We start from the raw sequence: 21,015 nt of genomic DNA, 5'->3' as shown, positions 1-21,015 counted from the left end.
CTCAAATGTGGGCAAGACTGCTGCCGAATGTTCTTAGATTTTGGCACAAGTAGAGATTGTAGATGGATGACAAAAATCTTAAAATAGTCCAATGATATACTTTCAACAGCTGTAAATTAATACTGCGTTGACCTTTCCAGGTTTGATCTGTGAAGCAAGCATCCATGGAAAATGAAAGCCTCATGCTTTGACATTAAAGGTCAGAAAATCATAAAAGAAATGGTGAAATTAAAGTCAAACAGTAGATTTTTACAACAGTAAATCACTTTTAATTTAGTTCTCTCATCGGCAGGTGAGTTCGTTTAAAACATGACAAATGAAGTGCATCGGTAGAAGAAGCCTCAACAGGATTTGATACATGCTCCATTCAGACGCGTCTGTGAATCCACATATTACAAGCCAACATTTTTACTCAAATAAAACCACTACAGTTCAGCTCTTGACCTGATAGAATAAAAAGATAAGACAGATCCATCGCTAGATACAACGGTGGCAGCAATACACAGGATTGCCCAAGCAGTAAAGTACACGTTCCTTTAAGAAACAGGGAGAGAGAACGCGAAAAACCTAACCTCTGGGTTTTTTAATCCCCAATTCAAGTAGTATTTACCCTTTTTCTCATGTGTTTGCGTGTTTCCGTTTGCTTCTTAATAAATTCAAGTTCAGCATGAAAAACAAAACAAAAAATGACCAAAAAAAAGTCCAGATAGTAATACGTGTGCGGGTGAAGGAGGCGACAAAGAGGAGGAAAGGAGGGGGAAATAAGAGGAGTGACATTCTGGATTCCTCGGAGGGAAACAAAAAGCAGCAGGTGAGAAAGAAGAAGAAGAATCAGGCGGGATGGAGGGAGCCTGGGGAGGAAGAGGAGGCAGCCGTCTTCTTGAGAGACAGATGTCGAGACTGGCTGTTGTATTCAGCAGGAGCTGGCGTGACATGATGGTGAAAACTCAACCAAACCTGCGCTGATTACCAACAGAATCCCCTTTTAATATTTAAAATTAAAGAGAAAGAATAAAGAGAATAGAAATCAGAAAACCAGTGCCTTTGTGTGAATAAACACCAGAAATCCAACTTAAAATTGACAATTCAGACTTATTCTTTCTCCAAAAGGGCCTTTTGGTTAGAGTTTGGGTTATCCAATTCCTCTGAAGCGAGGTGAGACTGTTAAATAATCACACTCAGGTTTGGTGCCCACATGTCTCACTGGCGCTGGGTGGAGTAGCGCCCCTCATTTGGCCCAGCGCCCCGCCCGGAGCCGAAACTGGGTTTCTGTGCCATTCCTCCACGAGCCGGGGGTCCTCGTGGTCCGCCGCCGCCTCCTATTCGCTCCCTGGGACCGCCAGGACCTCCTGGACCACGGGGCCTCACGTCCCGCCTGTCGCCCTCCCGGGCCGACCGAGTCTTCTTCTCCTCCACATTGAGGCGGACGTCGCCTCTGAACTTAATGGGCTGTGAAGATAAAAAGATTAAAGCTTTATTTAACTGACTTATTCTAAATCCATCAAATAAAATGACAGATAAAGACATTTAACACTGATTTATCCAAATGTGTTTTCTTACCCTGTTGCTGAGGATCTTCTGCACAGGCTCAGAGTCGTCAAAGACAACAAAACCAAAGTTTGGAAGCTTCCCTCCACTGTTGATCCTCAGCTCCAGGACTGTACCATACTCTGTAGAAGGGGGAGCATCGTTTATATCACAGATACAACACTCTGGGTAACACAACTACAAAGTCACTCACAGATGCACATAAAACGAGCAGATCAGATCTCATCAGGACTCAAATATTTTTTTGGCTAAAATCAAAACTGATAGGTGGGGGTGGCACACTGTGTGCTCACAAGGCTTGAGTTCTGGTCTGTCATTCCCCTCTCTCTCATCCCCTCCTTCCTCCTCCTTCCTCTCTTAATAACGGCCAAGAGCCAGAAAATAAACTTTTAAATCACAACCAAAATAACGGCTGTCAATATCGACCTAAGCTGGCTGCAAATCTCTGCTACGCGTCTAAGGGTCAGGTCAAAGAGCATGGCATGGAATCATCCATGTCACTTTCAGGCAATTATATGGAAGAAAACCAAAGGTATGATGTTTTCATTTTCGGAATCGGGTCAAATTGACCCAAAGACAACAGGAGGGTTAAGCAACAGTACAGCAAAATAAATGTGGGCTCATTGTAAAGAGAAAACAGAATATCATATGACAAGTATGACTAGCAAAATCAAGGGAGACAACAGAGAGGTATTTTTCAAGTTTAAAAATTAATAATTGTATCTGCACTTAATAGGTGAGTGATTATAATTACTGTACTTGAATTTACTCTGATCTAAGGATATGAATTTAAGTGCTTTAAAGTGTCAGACTCTTAAAACTAAACCTAACAGCTGCTGTAGTGAATCCTGTGCAAAACATTTTTATTCTATGTCCACTATCCAATATCAATGTGCATCATAAGTAAGATGAGGCTGTGGGAAAACCCCAGCCCTAGTACCCGGTCACTTCTGAGTAGCTACAGCATTGATTTAAATGCAGAAGTACTGGCCAGGCTTTAGGTGGTCTGTGTTTTAAAGCTGCTGTTTGTGCATCTTAAAGTCCAACTTACGTTCAAAGAACTCCTTGAGCTCAGCCCGGTCCACATCATGAGGGACGTTTCCCACAAAGAGCTGGTGTGCATCGGGGTATCGGGCAACTCTGCGACCCTCCGACTCGCCCTGCTCACCTTCCCTGGCTGGAAACAAAAGCATTAAGTCAGCATGAGTAAGTATTACCATGAGAACATGCAGACAAGCTCCCTGGCTCGTCTGCTCACTGTAGTGTGGATAAGCCATTTTGCACTTTACTTTGGAATAAAAATAAAAGTTTGAATGTTGACATGTTGTGAGATGAGTCTGAGCACACCTGCAGCCACAGTCGGAGCACACACACGAGTTTTTGCTCACAGTGCCATATTCAACAGCACACATCAGATTTGATTATGTTCGGTTTCTACTCGCGGCCTCATGCTTGTCACAATGGCTGCTTGTTAAATCTGTTTGGAGGCGATTAAACTGCAGTATATAGGCTGTGTATGGACTGCATGCGTGTGTACCTGGTCTGGGCCCTCTGTGTACCGGCGGAGGGCCTCCAGGCCTCTGTTCCCTCGGTCTCTGGTCTCTCTGTGGTCTCTGTGTGGCTGTTTGGGACTCTGGCTTTACCTCCGCTCTGGGCTGTAAGAAGACAACAAACAACGTTGAAAGAAAACCCGACTTTCTGCTGTTTGACATAAAGGCAGAACCACTGGGATTATCAATGTGCTGCTGCCCTCATCAGTAATCCTGGAACATTATAAGGGATCTAAAGCCAGCTGCTTTCTACAACATGACATAAGTTCACTCTCAACACATCCATCTGCTTTTTTTAAATCTTTATATAACAGCAGAGATTCAAAACCAAGATCTCTGATTTTAAAACAGTGACACCTGCTGCCTAAAAGATATCAGCACAATCTTATGTTGCTGCTGCTTTGAAATGTCGATCCTTGATGTGTGCTCAGGAATGAAAATCTTCCTTTTAGGTCCTTTTTGTTCAACTGTTGAAGAACTTTAAAGCTTAAAGCTAGAGCTTCCTTTCTTTCTGGTAGTGAGAAAAGATCAAAAATGTACTGTTAGAATGTTTCATTTCAAATCTTATCAAAAAAAAAACTTCAAATAAATTTTCCTCAAGTAAAATAAAATAGAACAGCTGCATTGGTTGTCTTTTAGAGGTGCGTTTTGGCATACAAATATATATACGTGCAGGGCTTTATTAAAGACAAACAAGTTTCTCATATTCTTGACTTAATAAAACTGTCTTACTGGCATTCTGAGACTCCATTTCTGGTACATTTTCAACCGTGTATAAACTTTAACTTAAGTCATTTTAGATTCAAATGATTATTTACTTCTCAACATGAAGATAAATGTCATCTTACTGTGGTGAAATAACTCATTGCATATTTTAGTGAGGCTGTTGTGTAAGATTTGTTACTGGTTTTTAACTCTGAAAATTCACATTTAAGTCGAGCAATGAACAATTCTCTCGTTGTGTTCTTTCACGTTAAACCTTTAATTTCAAAAATGATCATGTGAACAATAACGTCAAATAGCGACATCATTAGTGTCAAAACAGGGAATATTTTCAGAATTTTGTTACTTAGTTACAATTTGTTTTTCCTTAAAAAAAAATACTCAATTTCCTACGTTCCTAGCTTTGCAATTTATCACAATTAAAATTTCAACAAAAGAACGTTGCATAACATGTTGATTCTATTATTATACCAATCTAGCCATCTACACCCTTGGTTCCCAACCTGGGGTGTGAGAGTCTGTCTGCTCTAAGGTTGTTAAAATAAGGGTCATTAAAATGATGTAAAATCATAATAAACACATGAATGGTTCATACATTAGTTATCTGGTAATAACAGTTTGGTTTTTGTCTATAATGTTTAGCTTTAAATGATGAAAACTATTCAAATTGATGTGTATTTTTTACAGCAACAAGTCACTTTTTTCGTTAGGGTCCCGAGGGGGCACAGCTCTTCTTGGATATGTGAAAGGGTGGGAACCACTGATCTAAACCACTGGTTCCAAGTCTAGGGTCTGGGACCCCCCAGACGGGGCACCTAAGATTTAAAGGGGGCGCAAGGCTTTGTCTGCTCTGGCGCTGCAGAAATTAGATTTGCAAATATTGATTAAACCCATGATAAAGCAGTTACTAAGTCATTTATACAAAGGTGCTTTTTAGGGTTTATCAGTGAGACCGTGTTGATTCTTGACGCCATGTTTCACTTTCTCTTCTCACTTGGGTCCTGGGAGGACTCTGCTTTTCTGAGGTACATGTAGGGGCGCTCTGAGGAAAAATGTCTGGGACACACTGATCTAAACAAATGAGCTTCAAAATGGCATCGGAACTTTTAAGAAGCAATAACAGATCTTTTTTATTGATTAGAGAGGGTGACACATTAGTAGGAGTGAGATGTAGATTTGTTTGGATGATCCTCAGCACCTCAGCACCTCAGAAGAGACTGAGAGCAGATCGTCAACCACAGATGTTGCTGATCTCTGGGATGGATAAAATTGTGACAGAAGACAATTTTTGGCACGTTTTCACCTAATTCTCTGAGCTAATATGGAGGCTTGCTAGATGGCATCAGAGTGCAGCTAATCTGCATATTATGTTTTACATCTAAGTCCCATCACAACTTGTTGCTCAACTATCCACCAGACTGCAGGGAATCAGGTGTTGGAAGCTCAAAATTCTTTGTGCAAAGACCCCAAGATGTCCTTGTGAACCTCGGTTTTCTTTTATGAACCAGAGGGTCCAAGCGTTCCCCCAGCTGGCTCCTTTCCTCCACAGGATGACTACTTCATGAGTATGTAGAAGGCCCTGACTGATGGTGTGTAACTTCTTTTATTTTGTAGTATTTCACACTTTATTGCCTTGTTTATCCCTGTGTGATCATGGTCGTGATTTTTACAACATTTCCTTTATGAGCTGTGCAACTACTAGAATTTTATAGCAATATGAGCATTTGCAATAAACACATTAAAATGTCTTTATTTACTGCCTTTTAGAGATTTAACCTATTAGATAGAGGAAATGGCTTAATATCAGTGCTTCTGATGAAGATGTATTATATGCAGTAAAACATTCTAAATTATTTTTTTTAGTCTGTAGAAACTTTTTCCTTTAAACACAGGTGAAGAGTTAAACATGAAGAGCAGACTGAGTAACACTGAGGCTGTTTTCACACCTAAAGTCTGCACCAAGATTTGTGTTTTTGTCACACTGTATTTATTTGTAATTTCTGCAAACGGACTAACAGAATTTACATGGCAATGTTAAACAACGATACCGCAAAATTAATGTTTTCTCATATCCTGGAGGTCTTCTTTAGCGTTAATTTAACAGTAAGTTAAACACTCAGTTTTCTTAAACCCAGTCCATAATCATCAAGATATTCTATTCTGCGTTTACACTGGAAAAAAAGGCCTCTCCTAAAGTAAGAACAAAAATTAAAGCAAGAGGTTTTATGCTTGTAATAAGCAAAAAAAAAAAAAATCTGCCAATGAAACAAGAGAAAATTCTCTTGGTAAGATTTCTTGAAATAAGACATTTTGTTCAAGCCTTACAAGATAAGAAGTCTTAAAACTAGCCAAGAAAACTCATTTTTTGCTGTATTTTACCAGTATTGGGAAGTTTTGCATCTCATAATAATGATGCTCAAAAGTAGCATCTTTTTTTTCTTAACCTTCCAAATCATCCCTTTTGTTTTAAGTGTATGCTACTCATTTTAAAACTGGTTTTGAAACTGGTATTTTGAGACAAAATGTCTTGAATTAGTATTCCTGTCTTGTTCTAGGAAGTACTTTTTTGTGCCATCCTAAGTCATAGGCCTCCAGTCTGTTATCATCTTGTTGATCTGCAATAAACTTTTTTTTTTAATTCAAGTTAAGTCTAGTTCTTGAAAAAAGAAAAGTTATCTCTTACAAATTACACAGCAGCTTAAAAACTGTATGCAATGTCAAAAAAGCTTGTTTTAACTAAGATATGATTCTTAAGATTATTTCAAGACACTTTCACTTATCAGGATATTCAAAATGTACAGTCTAAAAACAAGTTCATATAACTTACTAAAATGTAACTCTTTAGGTGTTTATGTCTTATTTTAAGTGGGAGAAGATAGTTTGACTAGAATTTAGAAAAAGAAACTTGTAAGATTTTGAGTTTTTGCAGTGTACATCTCAGCTGTTTCTCAGTGAATAACATTTCTGCATGAGGAATGATGCTTTCAGGTTCAACAGTTGAATGCCATCTGCAATCACCTACCGCTGCTGTGGGAGTGGCTTTGACAACGTGTGGGGGGATTCCTGAGACTGGGACGGCCCCACTGGGAGGAAGGTGCTTACTGGTGACAGACGCCCAGGAGAACGGCTGTGAAGAGATCAAATACAGGAGACGATAAGATCAGATGGACGACCAAAGTAAAATGCAGTGTACATTTGCAAAGCTGCAACCTTTGAAAGAAAAAAGAACAAAAAGCATGCAACTGCAAACAGTGTCCACATTTTAAAGTCCATACTGGTGTCAAAAAATAAGAATTTTCAATTAAGACCATGCCAGAAAATGTTATCTTTACCAAATTTAAGAGGATGACTTACCAAATTCAACGACCAATATTCTTTTGTATTTTTCAAATATGTCTCCTGCTGTTTGTAGTCCTTTTATGTTTACAAGCTGTATTTCTTTTAAGCAGTGCCAAATTCCAAGACACATTCTTAAAAGTTGAAACTAGTAATAAGCCTATTCTAACTGAATAAAGGAAACATTTCAGCTTTAAATGTACATAATCCTACCTTAGATCAGTGAAGGCATTGGGCAATATTAAAGTGAATGAAGGCATGGCCAAGATGTCTTTGAGGAGTCAGACAGACCGACACTAAAACTGTCCTAAACCTTGATCAACTCTGAGAAGAGCACCAAGCAGCAGAATTACATTTGTAATCTGAAAAATTAATTTCTGCCCTCTGTATGTGTAAAAATGGAGTTATTTAAAGATAAAATCCATGACTGCTCTCTCTTTATGTCTACAATGGAAGGGTGAGAAATCTTTGTTATTTCCTCTGCTTATCTTTTAACCCTGCATCCCTGTGTATCTAAAGAGCTAGATGTCACTCTTGTTCAATATTCTCCATGCTCAGTCCTACCCTGTTTTCTTCTGGAGCGGCGGGGGTGGGTTCAGCGGGCACAGTAATGGGTTCTGCGGTGGGTGGGGCGCTGGCAGGGCTTTTCTCTGACTGGTCATCGGATGTGTGCGCGTCTGTTTGTGTCTCGAGTATAGACTCCTGTTTCAGCTCCACCACTGCAGCCTCAGCCTCCTTCTCCACTTCAGGCTCTGGTTCTGGACTCGCTGCTGCAGCTTCCTCCTCTTCACCGGGAACAGTTGGCTCCGAACTACAGGGAACAAACACAAGAGCTGCATAAAGATCTGTGGTTTGGGTTGCTTTGTACCAAGGGCAACAAACACTGCATAGAAATGCCTTTAAATGTTGTACTGTCTATGTTTAATTAGAACTTTATTTCAGAGAAGAAGAGCTAGTTCCTCACGATATCAGACAGAAAAATGCAAAAATTCAGTCTAGGCCAAACAGATTTCTGTATTCATGACGGCAGGCCTGAAGGGGACCGATGCAGGGGGGAGGGGTCATGCTGTTGGTACAGGAGGCTCTAGCATACACCCGCCTTTTATCACTGTGAACGTAAGCCCAGAGCACATACCAGGCTGCTGGGTCATAGAAAGGAGCAGATTCCTCTGGAGCGACGTCTGGGGAGGGGACCCTCTCCTCGAGCTCCTCCACCTCATCCTCAGACTCTGAAATCACAATGAAGGCATATTCAGTGACACCATCCACTCGCAGCCTCTCATTAAATAAAAAAAATGGTCAGTTTAGGACTAGTATGGCATGATTTGGTAAAACTGCAATTGCTATTATAGGGGAAAATAGTGCAATTTATAATTATGATGCAATACATACATGATACAAGTCTACTTGATTGGTTAACAAAGAAAAAACAGAGTGATAGTCATTTAGAGTTGTGCATTTCTCAACTTAAATCATATAAATATCATGTAGTATAACCAATTCAAAACCTTAACTGTTTACAGTACCATTCTCAAAATAACTCCAAAAAATAAATGCTTTAACAGGTACGTCAACTAAGTGCAAATTAGGGCTGAACGGAAAATGATCCAATTGCAATTTTTCCCCCAAATATTGCAATTGTGATTTAATATGCAGTTATTTCTTGATTCCTCATCTTATGTTTTTTCCAATAAACACAAGCACTAAATCATTCTATATTATAATCAACACTACATTAAACTAAACCAGGGTTGAACAATTTAAAAAAAAAGAAGCTGTAATTGTGATGATTTTGACTCCTGTTGCAAATTAGATATGATTGCTTTATTAAAAGGAGTGATCAAATTAGTGTCGTTCTTATATTTATTACGAGAAATCAACAAAAATTAAGTATATGTAATGCATTACATCTCTACTGCAAAAAAAGTTTTACACTGGTATTTTGAAATTGACATAAATTAAAAATCTGAACTTTATAGGTTAAAGAAATATTGCACCTTCTGCGATTTAAAAATTGTGATTTAATCTAATTTTTGATTAACTGCCCAGCCCTAGTGCAAATGCAGGGACACGTTCATAAACTTAAATGCTTTTCTGCAGACATTTTTGAAAACTTTTTAAGTACCTTTTTATTAAAAAAAATACTAAACTTAATTATCAGTCAAAAAAATAAAGCCAGTTCTGCAGAGATTCTGCCTGTCTCTAAACTTAAGAGACATTCTTCCACATTCAACTTCAATAATAGTTTCCTAATTCTCATCTCAAAAGCTCTAGAAAGATGTTTGTTCCACTAAGTTTTGCATATTTATTTAAATTTAAACCGCAGTGTTTCATGCAGTCATATAATCACATGGCATGACATCATAATTGCAACTATGATTAGCTTAAATGTGCAACACTATTTAGGATTCAACAAAACCCGAGTCTTCTTTGTGGTTACTAACATCTGATCTTTTATTCTCAGTCTTTATCCTCATATAATCCAAACTACAGGTGCACAACTAAACATGTTTATTTGGACAAAATAGAACAAAAATATGTTTAATACTTGTTGCCATATTGTTTGCAGGTTCTTCAGTTTTTGTTTTCACATTTTCAGCAGTCATCAGTATGAGTTCAAAGAAAGACAATCTTAGTATCAGAGTTATGACGCCACAAGCTGAGGATTCTGTTAAGAATGAATCAGAAACCTGTTTGGGACCATTATCCTTAAGCCCAGTGATATCAGACCAGTTAGAAGATAAATGCTCTAAAAGCAGCCAGGACAAAAACAAAAGTGAATCCTGTTGAATCTCTAACATTTTTTAATCAGAATTTTAAAATCCTAATTTTCGCTCACCTTCAGGGGGCTCAGAGTCGGAGTCAGCGAACACCTCGTCTTGGTAACGAAACACGTCGTTGTGGACGTAGAATTTGTTTGCAACCGTTCCCTTAGGGAAAAAGGAAAACACAAACCATCAAACACCAAAAGTATTGACTTGAGAAGGGTTGAGCCATTTCCTGTGTTGAGAACTACGAACCTCGGGTGCCAGCACAAACGTCTGCATGAACTTCCTCATGGGCTGCATGTTGTTGGACAGCTCGCCCATCACCTGCACGACCACACCCTCGTTCAGGGTGGCATGGGCGTCCACGTGTCGGATCTTAGTGTGACAATCGCGGAAACTCAGAGCCATCACTCTCTTATGGATCTCCTGCAGATAAAAAAAAACAAAGTTCAATCAGTAAAACAACTTTGAACAGGAAGAAAACTTTCATACCCTCCACTCTGGAAATAATCCCACCTTTCCTTAACATCTTGTCTCGTTTGTTCTGCTGTATCCAGTTTAATCTGTCATTTTGGGGGGATTTGTGAAAGCACCAGTAAGTCTGAAAAGTATTTATAATCTTTGTCTCTTAATTCCTAAGAATTGAGACCTCATCATGATAGAATTTGCCAATAATTTTATAGAACATTAAAACTTAAAACTGAGCCTGGCATTCAAAGTTTCAGACCTAAGTGATGTCTCAACAGCTGCTCAAAGACTATATGCCAAGGTTTTGCCTCAACATTATGATTCCGAGGGCCTTTTTATCCAGCAAAGTCTTGAGTAGTTTTAAAACTGCCATTCTTTAGCACCAACTTTTGTAATCTGTTCAATTTCTCTGCACAAGTAATCCAATTTTAGTGATTTCTAACGACGACACATGCAGTTTAATTCTGCTCCAAGCATATTGTTCAAATAATTTCCTTACGACAAAGCAGTTATCTGAAATGGCCGTGGTTTAGCTTTTGTATGTCTCAGTGTTTGATTTTATGTAGAGGAACGTCCTTACATTACTAAATCACTCCCTCATATAAACCAAACAAGGTTTAAAGACCTTCCTGCATTAAAAGCTGCACAAAGCTGTGTCTGAGCTTTACAAGGTCCAGTTTTAATGCTCTGGAATCCAAAGTTAACCAAGGTGAAGGCTCAAGTTACAGGGTCAACTATGAGGAATGTGCTTTCACATGTTTCACTGGGCAACACAGCATTTTGTGATGAACTGTAAAATTATCCTGCAAAGAAAAGCTCAAATTATTTTTAGTTGATTAATCATTTGATTAATTGAAAATCATTTTTCAGGTCCCGTGTGGTTTGATTATTATTGAACAGCTTCTTTTTATGGTCTGCTGGGTGGATAAAAACAGACTTGAAGACATCATCCCTGGCTCTGGAAGACTGTCATTTACTTTTCTGCAAAATCTCAACACTTACTTTTTCACGAGCTGTTAAACTTAGTCAGATTGATCAGGACAGTCTTCACATTACATTTTAAGTTGCCTATAGGTGTGGCATGGTGTAGTTTCAATTCACATTCCTCCTTACAGCATTTCTTACTTAAGAGGATCAGAATTGGCTTTTATACCTGATTAGTACCAGCTAAACCTGACAGAAGACCTGTGCTTCACAGAAGTCCTACAAAAGAACAACTCTATATTTGACGGGGGAAAAAAAAAAAAAAATCACCCGTGGAACTGTGGACCATTTCAAGACCCTAAGATATGTCCTAAAGTCTGATAAGAAGTTCAGCGTCACCGCCTGGGTCTACCAAGGAAAGGCAAGGTTTTTTTTAGGAGTGCACACCATCTAAACCAACCAGAATATTAAAGATGCACCATGTTATCATTAGATTGATATGAGCAGATATTGCCGTAAGAAGCTACTTTTAGGAATTAGCGAATGCAAAAATTTCTGTCAATATCTACAACTGATACATCGGTTGTATGAACAGACCAGTTAGTGAGTATGTTGGGATGCTACATGTTGGATTTTTGCTGCCGTCTTATATACCAATATTTACAAATTAATCCAAACCAGTTCTGATACAGATACCAGTGTGTAAACACAGTTCAGATTTAGGGACCTAGTTAGTGGATGAGAAATTAGAATTCCAGTCCTGAAAACGAACTTTAAAGTGTAAGGAATGACAAGGAAAAAGACGATTTAAGCTGATGAAGGTCTGCTGGTCTGACCTAAAACTCCACTAGCTTATCTGTTCATAAGGCTGATGTAGGCAGATTTTTACAGCCAAAATCTCAGTTGAAAATATGGTCAGAAAAATGTTCACATCTGCAGATACCAGTAATTTACCTTTTCAGCTAATATCTGCCACTACCATTATCATACCGATAATATCCTGCATCCCTCATCAGCTGAGGTCTTTTTCTTCATTTGTCCTTATCTTCAACTTTTAAAATGTATTTAAGCACAAAAGTTTTGGTTCTAGACTACATTTGTCAGTATATCCATATTGATAGCAGCTAATAGGAATATACAATTGTTTGCCTATTGGATCTTAGCTGCAGTCCAATACCGTGCATCCTTATTTGACCAATCAGAAAAAAGCATTTTCAACACAGTGCTTGTTACAATGCTTTCTTTCCTCCAAAATTTCCTCTGAACAGACTATTATCTGAAATGACGAATAAAACTAAAACCTGCACCTTTAACAGACAGCCTGTATAAAGTAACAGCAACACTGATGGTGAAATATTCAATAAGTTGAAGTTATTTGATGCAGCTTTTTTGCTAGATGGCTAAAATGATCTCTGCTCATGTGCAAAGAAAGCATGAGCCCCAGAAAAATCATCCTACATTTGTGGTGGATGTAATCATTCAAGGAGAGCCCTGCTGACACCCAACAGTAGCTAGAACCCTCTGATCCTCATCCACCATCTTTCAAAGCGTTACACCATGACAACAGTCTTTACAGAACTCTTCATTACTACTTACATTGGAAAGATCTCAGCTGGTACAATACCCTTAATGTTAGGAAGTATAGTTAACATAACTTGCATTCAAACTAGGCCATGTCTGAACTTGCTGCTGTGAACAGCTACTTATCTAATGTGTAAAAACACTAGAATGATAAAAGACAATAAAAGGACAAAATTACTTGCCAAGAAAAAACAAAACGGCTTCTAAAACCTTCCCTTTAGTAAATTATTGTCCATCTGGTGTACTCTGTTCCCCTTTTGGGATAAAACAACTCAGAGCAATTTTCCTTTCAGCTCTCCAGTTTTCCTCCTCCCTCTCTGTGTCAGTGTGTGGGAGTTAAGTGCAGCACCACTCTATCGAAACAACAGTTTTAAGAGCAGTTATCTGCTGGATGAACCCACTTACAGATTGTCCATAAACAGCCTCGACTGGTTTGCCGTTGTTGTCCAGGCCGCCGTGAACGTAGGAGGAGTTCTTTCCGTAAAACCTGAGAAGAGACACAAAGGTTAATTTGTTAGATGGAGGCCAATTAAAACAGATGCATGTTTGAATTCTGCTAGGCTGGGTGAAAGGCTAATGTTCCTTTACTTCAGCTGAAATACAACAAATGATCAGACATGTTCAACTAAATAATCAGACAGCAGAGAAACACGTGGTGGGGTTACCTGTGCAGGTAGTCAGGGGCCTGGTTCAGGAGTGTGTAATACTGTCGGACAAACTCTCGCCCGACCAGCTGGGCACTTGGCTTCTCCATCACCATTTCTTTGGTCAACTTGAAATCTCTGCAAAGAGAAGGACAGACATGGTCAGTACGCTGTAGTGTACTTTTTCTCCATAACATCTTTTTTTCCTTAAAATAAGATGATATCACACAAATTTGTGTCGCCAAGAGGAGCACATACTACCATCCCCCACTCCAGCAGCTTGTGGTAAGTCTACCTAAAATGGTTTTGACATAATCAAACCTACAAACATGACAGACTGCATGTTGAAGCTGATGATCACCTCAGGAAGGAGTGGGTGTGTGTGTGTTTTCCCTCCACTCTTCCAACTCTGTCCATGACTTTACAAAGGCATATTAAGAAACTCTGGGTGCGTGTACCTCAGCCAAAACTCCAGGGTTTAGTTGCTTGTTAAAGCATGATTTTATCTTGGCAACTGTATTCTTGGTTTGAAGAAACCAGCGGGACTGGTTTCTGAATGATCCTGCAGCAATATTTTTACCAACTTCACAGCCAAAAGATTAACTGTAAAATACCACTGAAAAAGCAGCTATAAATTTGTTGTCCTAATACAAAATTGCATTTTTTTTTCCATTTATGAAAAAGATGAGGTAAACTAAACCACATTATTTTCTTTAGACACTGCAATAAATGCAAAGTATGTACTACCACTCGTGGAAAATACAACTAATCCTGTGATAATTTCATGTTAGCGTGCATTTCCCCCGTGTTCTGATTTCTTTTCACCACCATGTAAAGGCCAAAAGCCTGAGATACGAATTACCCACACATTCAAGGAGCATCTAATGCCCCATCTGGATGTACCGGCATGAAAACAGCTTGTGAGGACACAGAGAGGCACTCCAAACATTTGCGGTTTCTTTTCATATCAAGAGGATTAAACAAGAATCTGCAGTCAGGGAACTAAAATGCCACTTCAACGATTCCTCACTGCTTTTTTCTTCATCTGCAGTTAACAAAATTAGAAAAAGCACACAATTAGGACACTGTGTGCTTGATACAACGGGCTTTTTTAAAACAAACTGGGAACTGCTGAACCTTCAAACATCCACTGAAACATGCAGGATATCATTCTTTGTTTTATTAACTAACCATTTTAGGCTGAGGTGGCTCTGTATTATAAAACTGGCCTTTAGGGATGATTGTATCCATATTTCCAACTTCATCAGATGGTCAGCAGTTATTTAGGGGCACTACTTTGTTGGATTTCCATTTGAGGCTAATACCGTGGATTAAACTGTCTAAAGGGGCAGAAACTGGCCTCTTTCCAGACCTCAAAGTCCCTTGAGTCACATCTTTATTTAGGAATGAATTCAGCCATAGAGCATTGTATTTCAGATTAAAGTTACGTGTAATTTGACTTCAGAATCAGGTGTAATACAAATAAACATATAAGCCACCTAACTGGAGGGGAACTAAATCATAATTTTTGGGCCTCTTCTGCTTTATGACTGTTTTCTTCTTCAGTGATTAGACCCCGAGGTGAATACTTGACAAATTTGTCTCTTCTCCTAAATACACTTAAAAGGCTGAAGCATGCTGCAGCAGATCCACATTTTTTAGCATGTACTGTCTGTGTAGAAGTGTAACATGCAACATTGTTTTTACATGCAAGCGGTCACCTATGTGATAGATGAACACACAGAGCCTACATGCTTGTCAAGCTTGAAGAACTGCCACGGTGGAGTAAGTTTCAAGTTGCAGCTTCTTGATTTAAACACCACACTGGCTTTAAGCAGACCCAGAGTCTGAAAAGTTTGATTTTCTTTGACCTGAGAGGAAGATTTCCTCAATATTCTTCAGTTGTTTTTTTTACTTAGAGAGGGACTTTATAAGAAGGCTTTCAGTTTGTTTTTAATTTTGTTAGAAACATACTTAAATTATTGCTGTGTTGCTTACAAAAGCAAACAGAGGAATTTTTTATTATTTTTGCCACTGCACAGTTGACTATTTTTGGCAAGTGCACCAGGAGGGTGTTTGATTTTGACACAGAAAATTTCCTGTAAATGACAGTTTAATTTAAAGTCAGTTGGATATTTTTGAACACTACTTGTGCCGGTGCAGGGCAAGACCAGCAGAGAATAGGTTTATTTTGTTTACAGGTGTTAGCAAAATTAACACAACTGTAAAGCTTCTAAAAACAGTTTTAACTTTTGAGATACCCAGTTAAATTTTACCCTCAAATTAGGGCTGGGCAATTAATCACAATTTAGATTAAACTGCAATATGGCCTGCTGCAATTTTCAAATCGCAGAAGGTGCAATATTTCTTTAACCGGAAATTTGTGTCAAAATACCAGTTTAGAACATTTTTCGCAGGAGAGACATTATGCATTACATATCATGCAATAATTCTAGTGCCATATTTTTAGAACAGTGCACCAAAAAAAATCCTATTTTCTTCATTTTTGTGTGTTCTTTTTTTATTAAAGATAAGAATTATATAAAAATGATCATTCCCTTTGGTACAACAGTTCATATCAAATGTGCAAAATAAGTAAAAAATCATCACAGTTTGATATTTTTAAAAAATTGTTCTGCCCTATTTTAATCTAATATTGTGTTGGTTATAGTACAGAATGAATTACTGCTTGTTTTTGTTGTAAAATGCATGAGATAAGAAACTTAATTGCTTCTTAAATCACAATCATAATATTCGGGGGGGAGAAAATGCAATTAGATTTTCTTCCCAAATGCATTTTTCTCTCATTTGCAAGTTAGAACCACAAGATTCCCAACTCTAGAATCCAACAGGGATATTTTTCTGGGCCAGTAAGCTTTATCACCGTTAAGTTATGCTTTATTCTAAAACTGACTTTTGTCCCAAAAAAAACGTCACATGCTGCCTGCCTTTACTCCTAACACACTCCTCTCCTTCTGTGGTTGTAGCTTGTCCTGCCTCCTCCTTGGTCTTTATGAGAGACGTTATGACCATACTCCCCAGCAGCGAGCTTAAGATTTCAAAATTACAAAAATGAAGATGTCCCCTGCGAGTCTGTCCTGATCTGTGTGTGAAAGAGGGTTAACAATGATGTGTGGCAAATTATAATCTGAACAGAGCATAATGCACAGCGCGAGCTTCAGAGGCTATAATGGGGGGAGCAGAGAAAAAGAAGGCCACTGACCAGATTACCAATCACGAATGGCAATCTTAGTTTGAAAAACAATGCAAAAAATGCTCAGCAAATATTTTTGGATGGCTGTAAATATACCTGGTCAGGTCACACAGTCATAATCTGTGTGGGAAACACTGCACTGTCAGACAGCCAACTCTCCTCAGCTCATGTGTTTAGGAGAGGGGAAAAAAGTGCACCAGTACGACATTAATACAAACTTTTATTGCCCTTATGTCGCTTCTGAGCAGCATCTCTGACCAGTTCATCATACAGCCTACTCAACAGTGCAGCAGTCTGCTGTGTAATACTGTGGCAGTTTACATCTATGCAAGTTTTCCCATATTTTGAGTACCAGACTTGCAGGAATTTAAGATTTTATGTGCAGTCTTGCACATAATCTGGGGCCCTGACATCTAATGTTCTGGAAAGTAGAAAAAGTGAGAAGGTCGTTCATGATTAGCTGTTTTGTTAAAAATTCAATAAAAAAAATCAAAAACCATCAGACTGACACAGTGTGTAAAATAACCAGCTGCCTTTAGGCTGGATAACAAGGACTGGCTTTTAGGTATGCTCATGCATTGCTGATATCTGGATCTCCATGGTAATATCAATAGATAAGAGCTTTTTTTAAATATGTATTATGCTACACAAAAGTACCAGGATCAAGACTGGATTAAAAAACAGATCTGATAAGTAGAATCAGAGTCAATTAAATTGAAATGGCATCCAACAAAAGCTGAAATGGGTTTGTCAGAAGATTTGAAGATTTTGAGATATAATTGGGACACTTTAATTCCAGTTAATGTCTCTCAAACCAAAAGTAAATGCCTTCAGTATCATGGAAACACTGAGGTCTGGATCAACAATGGCAACATCACTGTCTGTATGTTGTTTTCATAATGTTTAGCGCTTCCATTGGGTTTGTTGAATCCAAAAATTATTACTGAACATTGGCAAGCTTTAACCTTTCAGCCTCATGGTGGGAAAAAGGGTGGTGAAGCAGTGATAAGAGATGTAAAACTTAAAAAAAAAAAAGCATGTGTACTCTGACTGTCCTTCAGCTAACCCGTGGAATAAGTGATTTCCTTAATGGACTGTCCCCCACACCTGTCCACTCAACAGAGCCATCTGTTGTTCTGGCACACACTTAGCGACCAGTAAACATTAAGTGGTGCACAGACAGAGCCAAATCACCTTATGTGGAGGGGCTTAGGATGACAGAGTTTTTGATATGCCTTCTAAATGTATGTTTCAATGACCCTAACATTAAAAAAATTTACCAGAAGTTATGAGAAAATAGCCATTTTATCAGACAGGTGTTTAGTGAAAGAACAGGCCAATCAAAAACAGCAGAGAAACTCCTGCAGAGTGTGTTAAGTGCAGTAAAACATGCAGTCTAGACACTGCAGGAGCTTGCTTGTCATTTTTTACATCTGAAATTAATAAATTGACTAAAACTAGGCTCCTGGCACTATATCTAAACAGGCAACAGTATGTCTTTATTTTTACTAGTATTACATCAAAGTCTAAAATCATGGTATTGTGACATCCATGAGGGGCAGACTAGGGTTGGGCGATATGGATCAATTTTTCCCTGTATCAAAAAGGCCCATGTACATTAAATATGACAATAAATGACATAAAATGACAACCAATCTGTGGGAAAAATGCAACTCTACTAAGATAAATAGAAAGGAGAATTTCCCACAAATGCAAAACATTTTAAACTGCCTAACATGTTGTCAATAAGGAAACTGCTGTTAGTGGCTCTTACTGTAAACTTTTACAGTATTAAATCTAGCATCTATTTTTTTCCTTGACCCAACACCAGGAATAGCAGGTAAACTTATGGACACTGTCTAAAACACTCTCTCTCAACTGGTATTACTGAGGCAGCCTTCAAAATGCTTTAAATGAAACTCAAAACTATCATGAATATGTCGATTGTCAACGATCCCTGCACAAATGATCAAAATGGTCTTTTGAATGCTTTGAAACCACATCCATGGAGAGGTCATGGTGGATTTTTTCCAGTTTGGGCAGGTGTCCATGGCTTGAGAAATCTATTAAAGAGCATTTTCAAGGTCTACATGACCACAATGCATATCATCCAAAGCACTGAGTACTTCCAGAGTTTTATTGAACAAAAAACACTGGCAATGGTTTGGTACAATACCAATACTTTGTGCGGATGATATGTAAAACTTTAACTGCTTTAATGATTGTCAAAAAATAGTAAATTTACCTGGGAAGTCTTTAAGTTTCAGCAGGTATCAATGTCTTATGCTTTTAACCAAAATCATAAAGGTTTATAATCCTGATTTTGTGGCAATCTTGTTGAGGAACAACTTTTAGGTGGGTTATAAGAGGACTAAAGTTACCAGCAGACTACTAAGAGGCTTAGGCTCCATTTGCTTATAGTTCCTAAAAGGAAAAAGTACCAAACCCGTCCATGTTTCAGAGCAGCAGCCATATCATAGAGCAGCCTGTGTAAAAGTGAGAGCATGGTATGCAGACAAAGGCCACGCCGTGCCCGCAGTGACGGTGCCATTCACTGCTCACACCGGCCTACACACACTGTTCCAGCCGGCACGGCGGCTCCACGAGTCGGTGAGAGTTTGTGGCAGCACAACGACGATATCCAGACTTAACTTGGCTTCAAATGGCACACTGGCTAGCCCACTACAGGGCTAAACCCCGCGACAGCTGGGAGAACACACGGCCCCGAACTAGGGCAGATACGGGATATAGAGCTCGGTTTCAAAAGCAGCACCGACACGTGCCCTGCTCCTTCCTCTGCTGTTTCTAGGATTCATTCCGAGCAAATCTGACATTTTAAGTAGCTCTAAGTGCCAATAAATACTCTAGGAAAACGTGAAAAAGCTTTAAAAGTTACAGGCAGGACTTTAGGAAGACTGGAATGGGGGAGTCACGGCTGAATGAAGGCTAGCACTGGGATAATGGCTATTTCCTGAAATCCAAACAGAAAGTGCGTAGCGATTGCGATGGCTACAACCCAAAATTTCATTAAAGTATCTCTAACGATATCATCGCCAAGAAATCTGATCTAACTTTACCCACTGTGCTGAGTTTAATCAAATGATAAGGTCTAACCACCGGGCTGACGCTACATGAAGCTAACGGCTAGCATCTCCTCATCAGGATTTAGACGGAGTCCTGAAAATCGACCCAGTAAAAATACAGAACAGCGTCAACGGAAACATTAAAATACATTACAAATGCAAACCAATGAGTGAAAATCTAAAAGAAAAAACTTACCAGTGGGTCAATTATCAAAAAATAGTAGATTTATAAACGAGTGATTTCTTTGAATCACCTCAACGGCAGCCAGTAGCACTAGCGGCTTCACAACGTGCTGGAGTACTCGCTTACCGGTTTCATCTGCGCAACCGAACATGACATCCCGCCCTCTTCTGATTACGAGCCAATCAAATTGAAACTTTGTTTTTCATCCACCAATAGTCTGTCGCTGTCGTAAGAGCCCTTGAATCACAGCCAATCTTGAAGGGCTTTGTCTCTACCTGGATATCTTAACAGGCCAATGGAGTTACAGTAGCAGCTGTGGGTGCGTTGGATTTACCGGCCGGTGTCTACCGGTTGTACTGTGCAAATCGACTGGTGACTTCAACTGTCGGCATGTCGTGCACTAGACCGTCTTGTCCACTTGGGGACGACAAAACTGTACTAGACACTAACCGACTCATCAAATTATTGAAGTTTCCATTCAGTTTAACAAACCTAATGTATCAAAAATGTGCTATTTAACCTTACATAAGGGCAGACAGTGCATCCTGCGTCACACTATGAAAAACAAGCGTCAATCCGCCTCAACCAGGATTATTTAGCCTACATTTACAGTGAAAGTTGTCTTCTTTATGAGCCAGTCTCACTCCCCAGAATCACACAACACACCCCAATTTCACTGGTTTCATGATAACAATCTTTTTTAAACGTACAAGTTTAAAAAAAAAGGTAAAATCCTATTTTTACATCTGCTCTGTGGCAATTATGGGCAAAGAGTACCAACAGTGCAGAGGAATGTTGGGTTTAGAAACAATGTAGCTTCACTTAAATGCTGGGTTTAGATAGAGAGAAAGAAATAATCTGGTGTTAAATTTCAGCTTTGTACTGCTTTTATCTGATTGTGTAACTTGTATAAAAGCACAAGAGGCAGAGGTGTTGAAATCATCACTATTGATATAGATTCACGCAAGCGACTGAATCACAGCAGTGATGAT

At 38.9% G+C, this 21,015-nt stretch overlaps 1 protein-coding gene across 1 annotated transcript; it reads right to left on the bottom strand.

Moving 5' to 3' along the window:
• Positions 1 to 244: 244 nt before the first annotated feature.
• g3bp1 (GTPase activating protein (SH3 domain) binding protein 1) lies at positions 245 to 20,176 on the bottom strand. Its single transcript, XM_041798140.1, has 12 exons — positions 20,036 to 20,176; positions 13,564 to 13,680; positions 13,304 to 13,385; positions 10,178 to 10,351; positions 9,997 to 10,087; positions 8,293 to 8,386; positions 7,722 to 7,968; positions 6,844 to 6,948; positions 3,086 to 3,203; positions 2,600 to 2,725; positions 1,561 to 1,670; positions 245 to 1,449 (listed from the first exon to the last, which is right to left on the bottom strand). Exons 2-12 carry the CDS (start codon positions 13,656 to 13,658, stop codon positions 1,201 to 1,203), a joined length of 1,491 nt encoding a protein of 496 aa, XP_041654074.1. The 5' UTR covers positions 13,659 to 13,680; positions 20,036 to 20,176; the 3' UTR covers positions 245 to 1,200.
• Positions 20,177 to 21,015: the final 839 nt, after the last annotated feature.

Source organism: Cheilinus undulatus, linkage group 10 (genome assembly GCF_018320785.1).
Source record: "Cheilinus undulatus linkage group 10, ASM1832078v1, whole genome shotgun sequence".
Lineage (NCBI taxonomy): Eukaryota > Metazoa > Chordata > Actinopteri > Labriformes > Labridae > Cheilinus > Cheilinus undulatus.
Note: the sequence above shows the minus strand (reverse complement) of the source record. Positions and strands in the feature narration are given on the sequence as shown.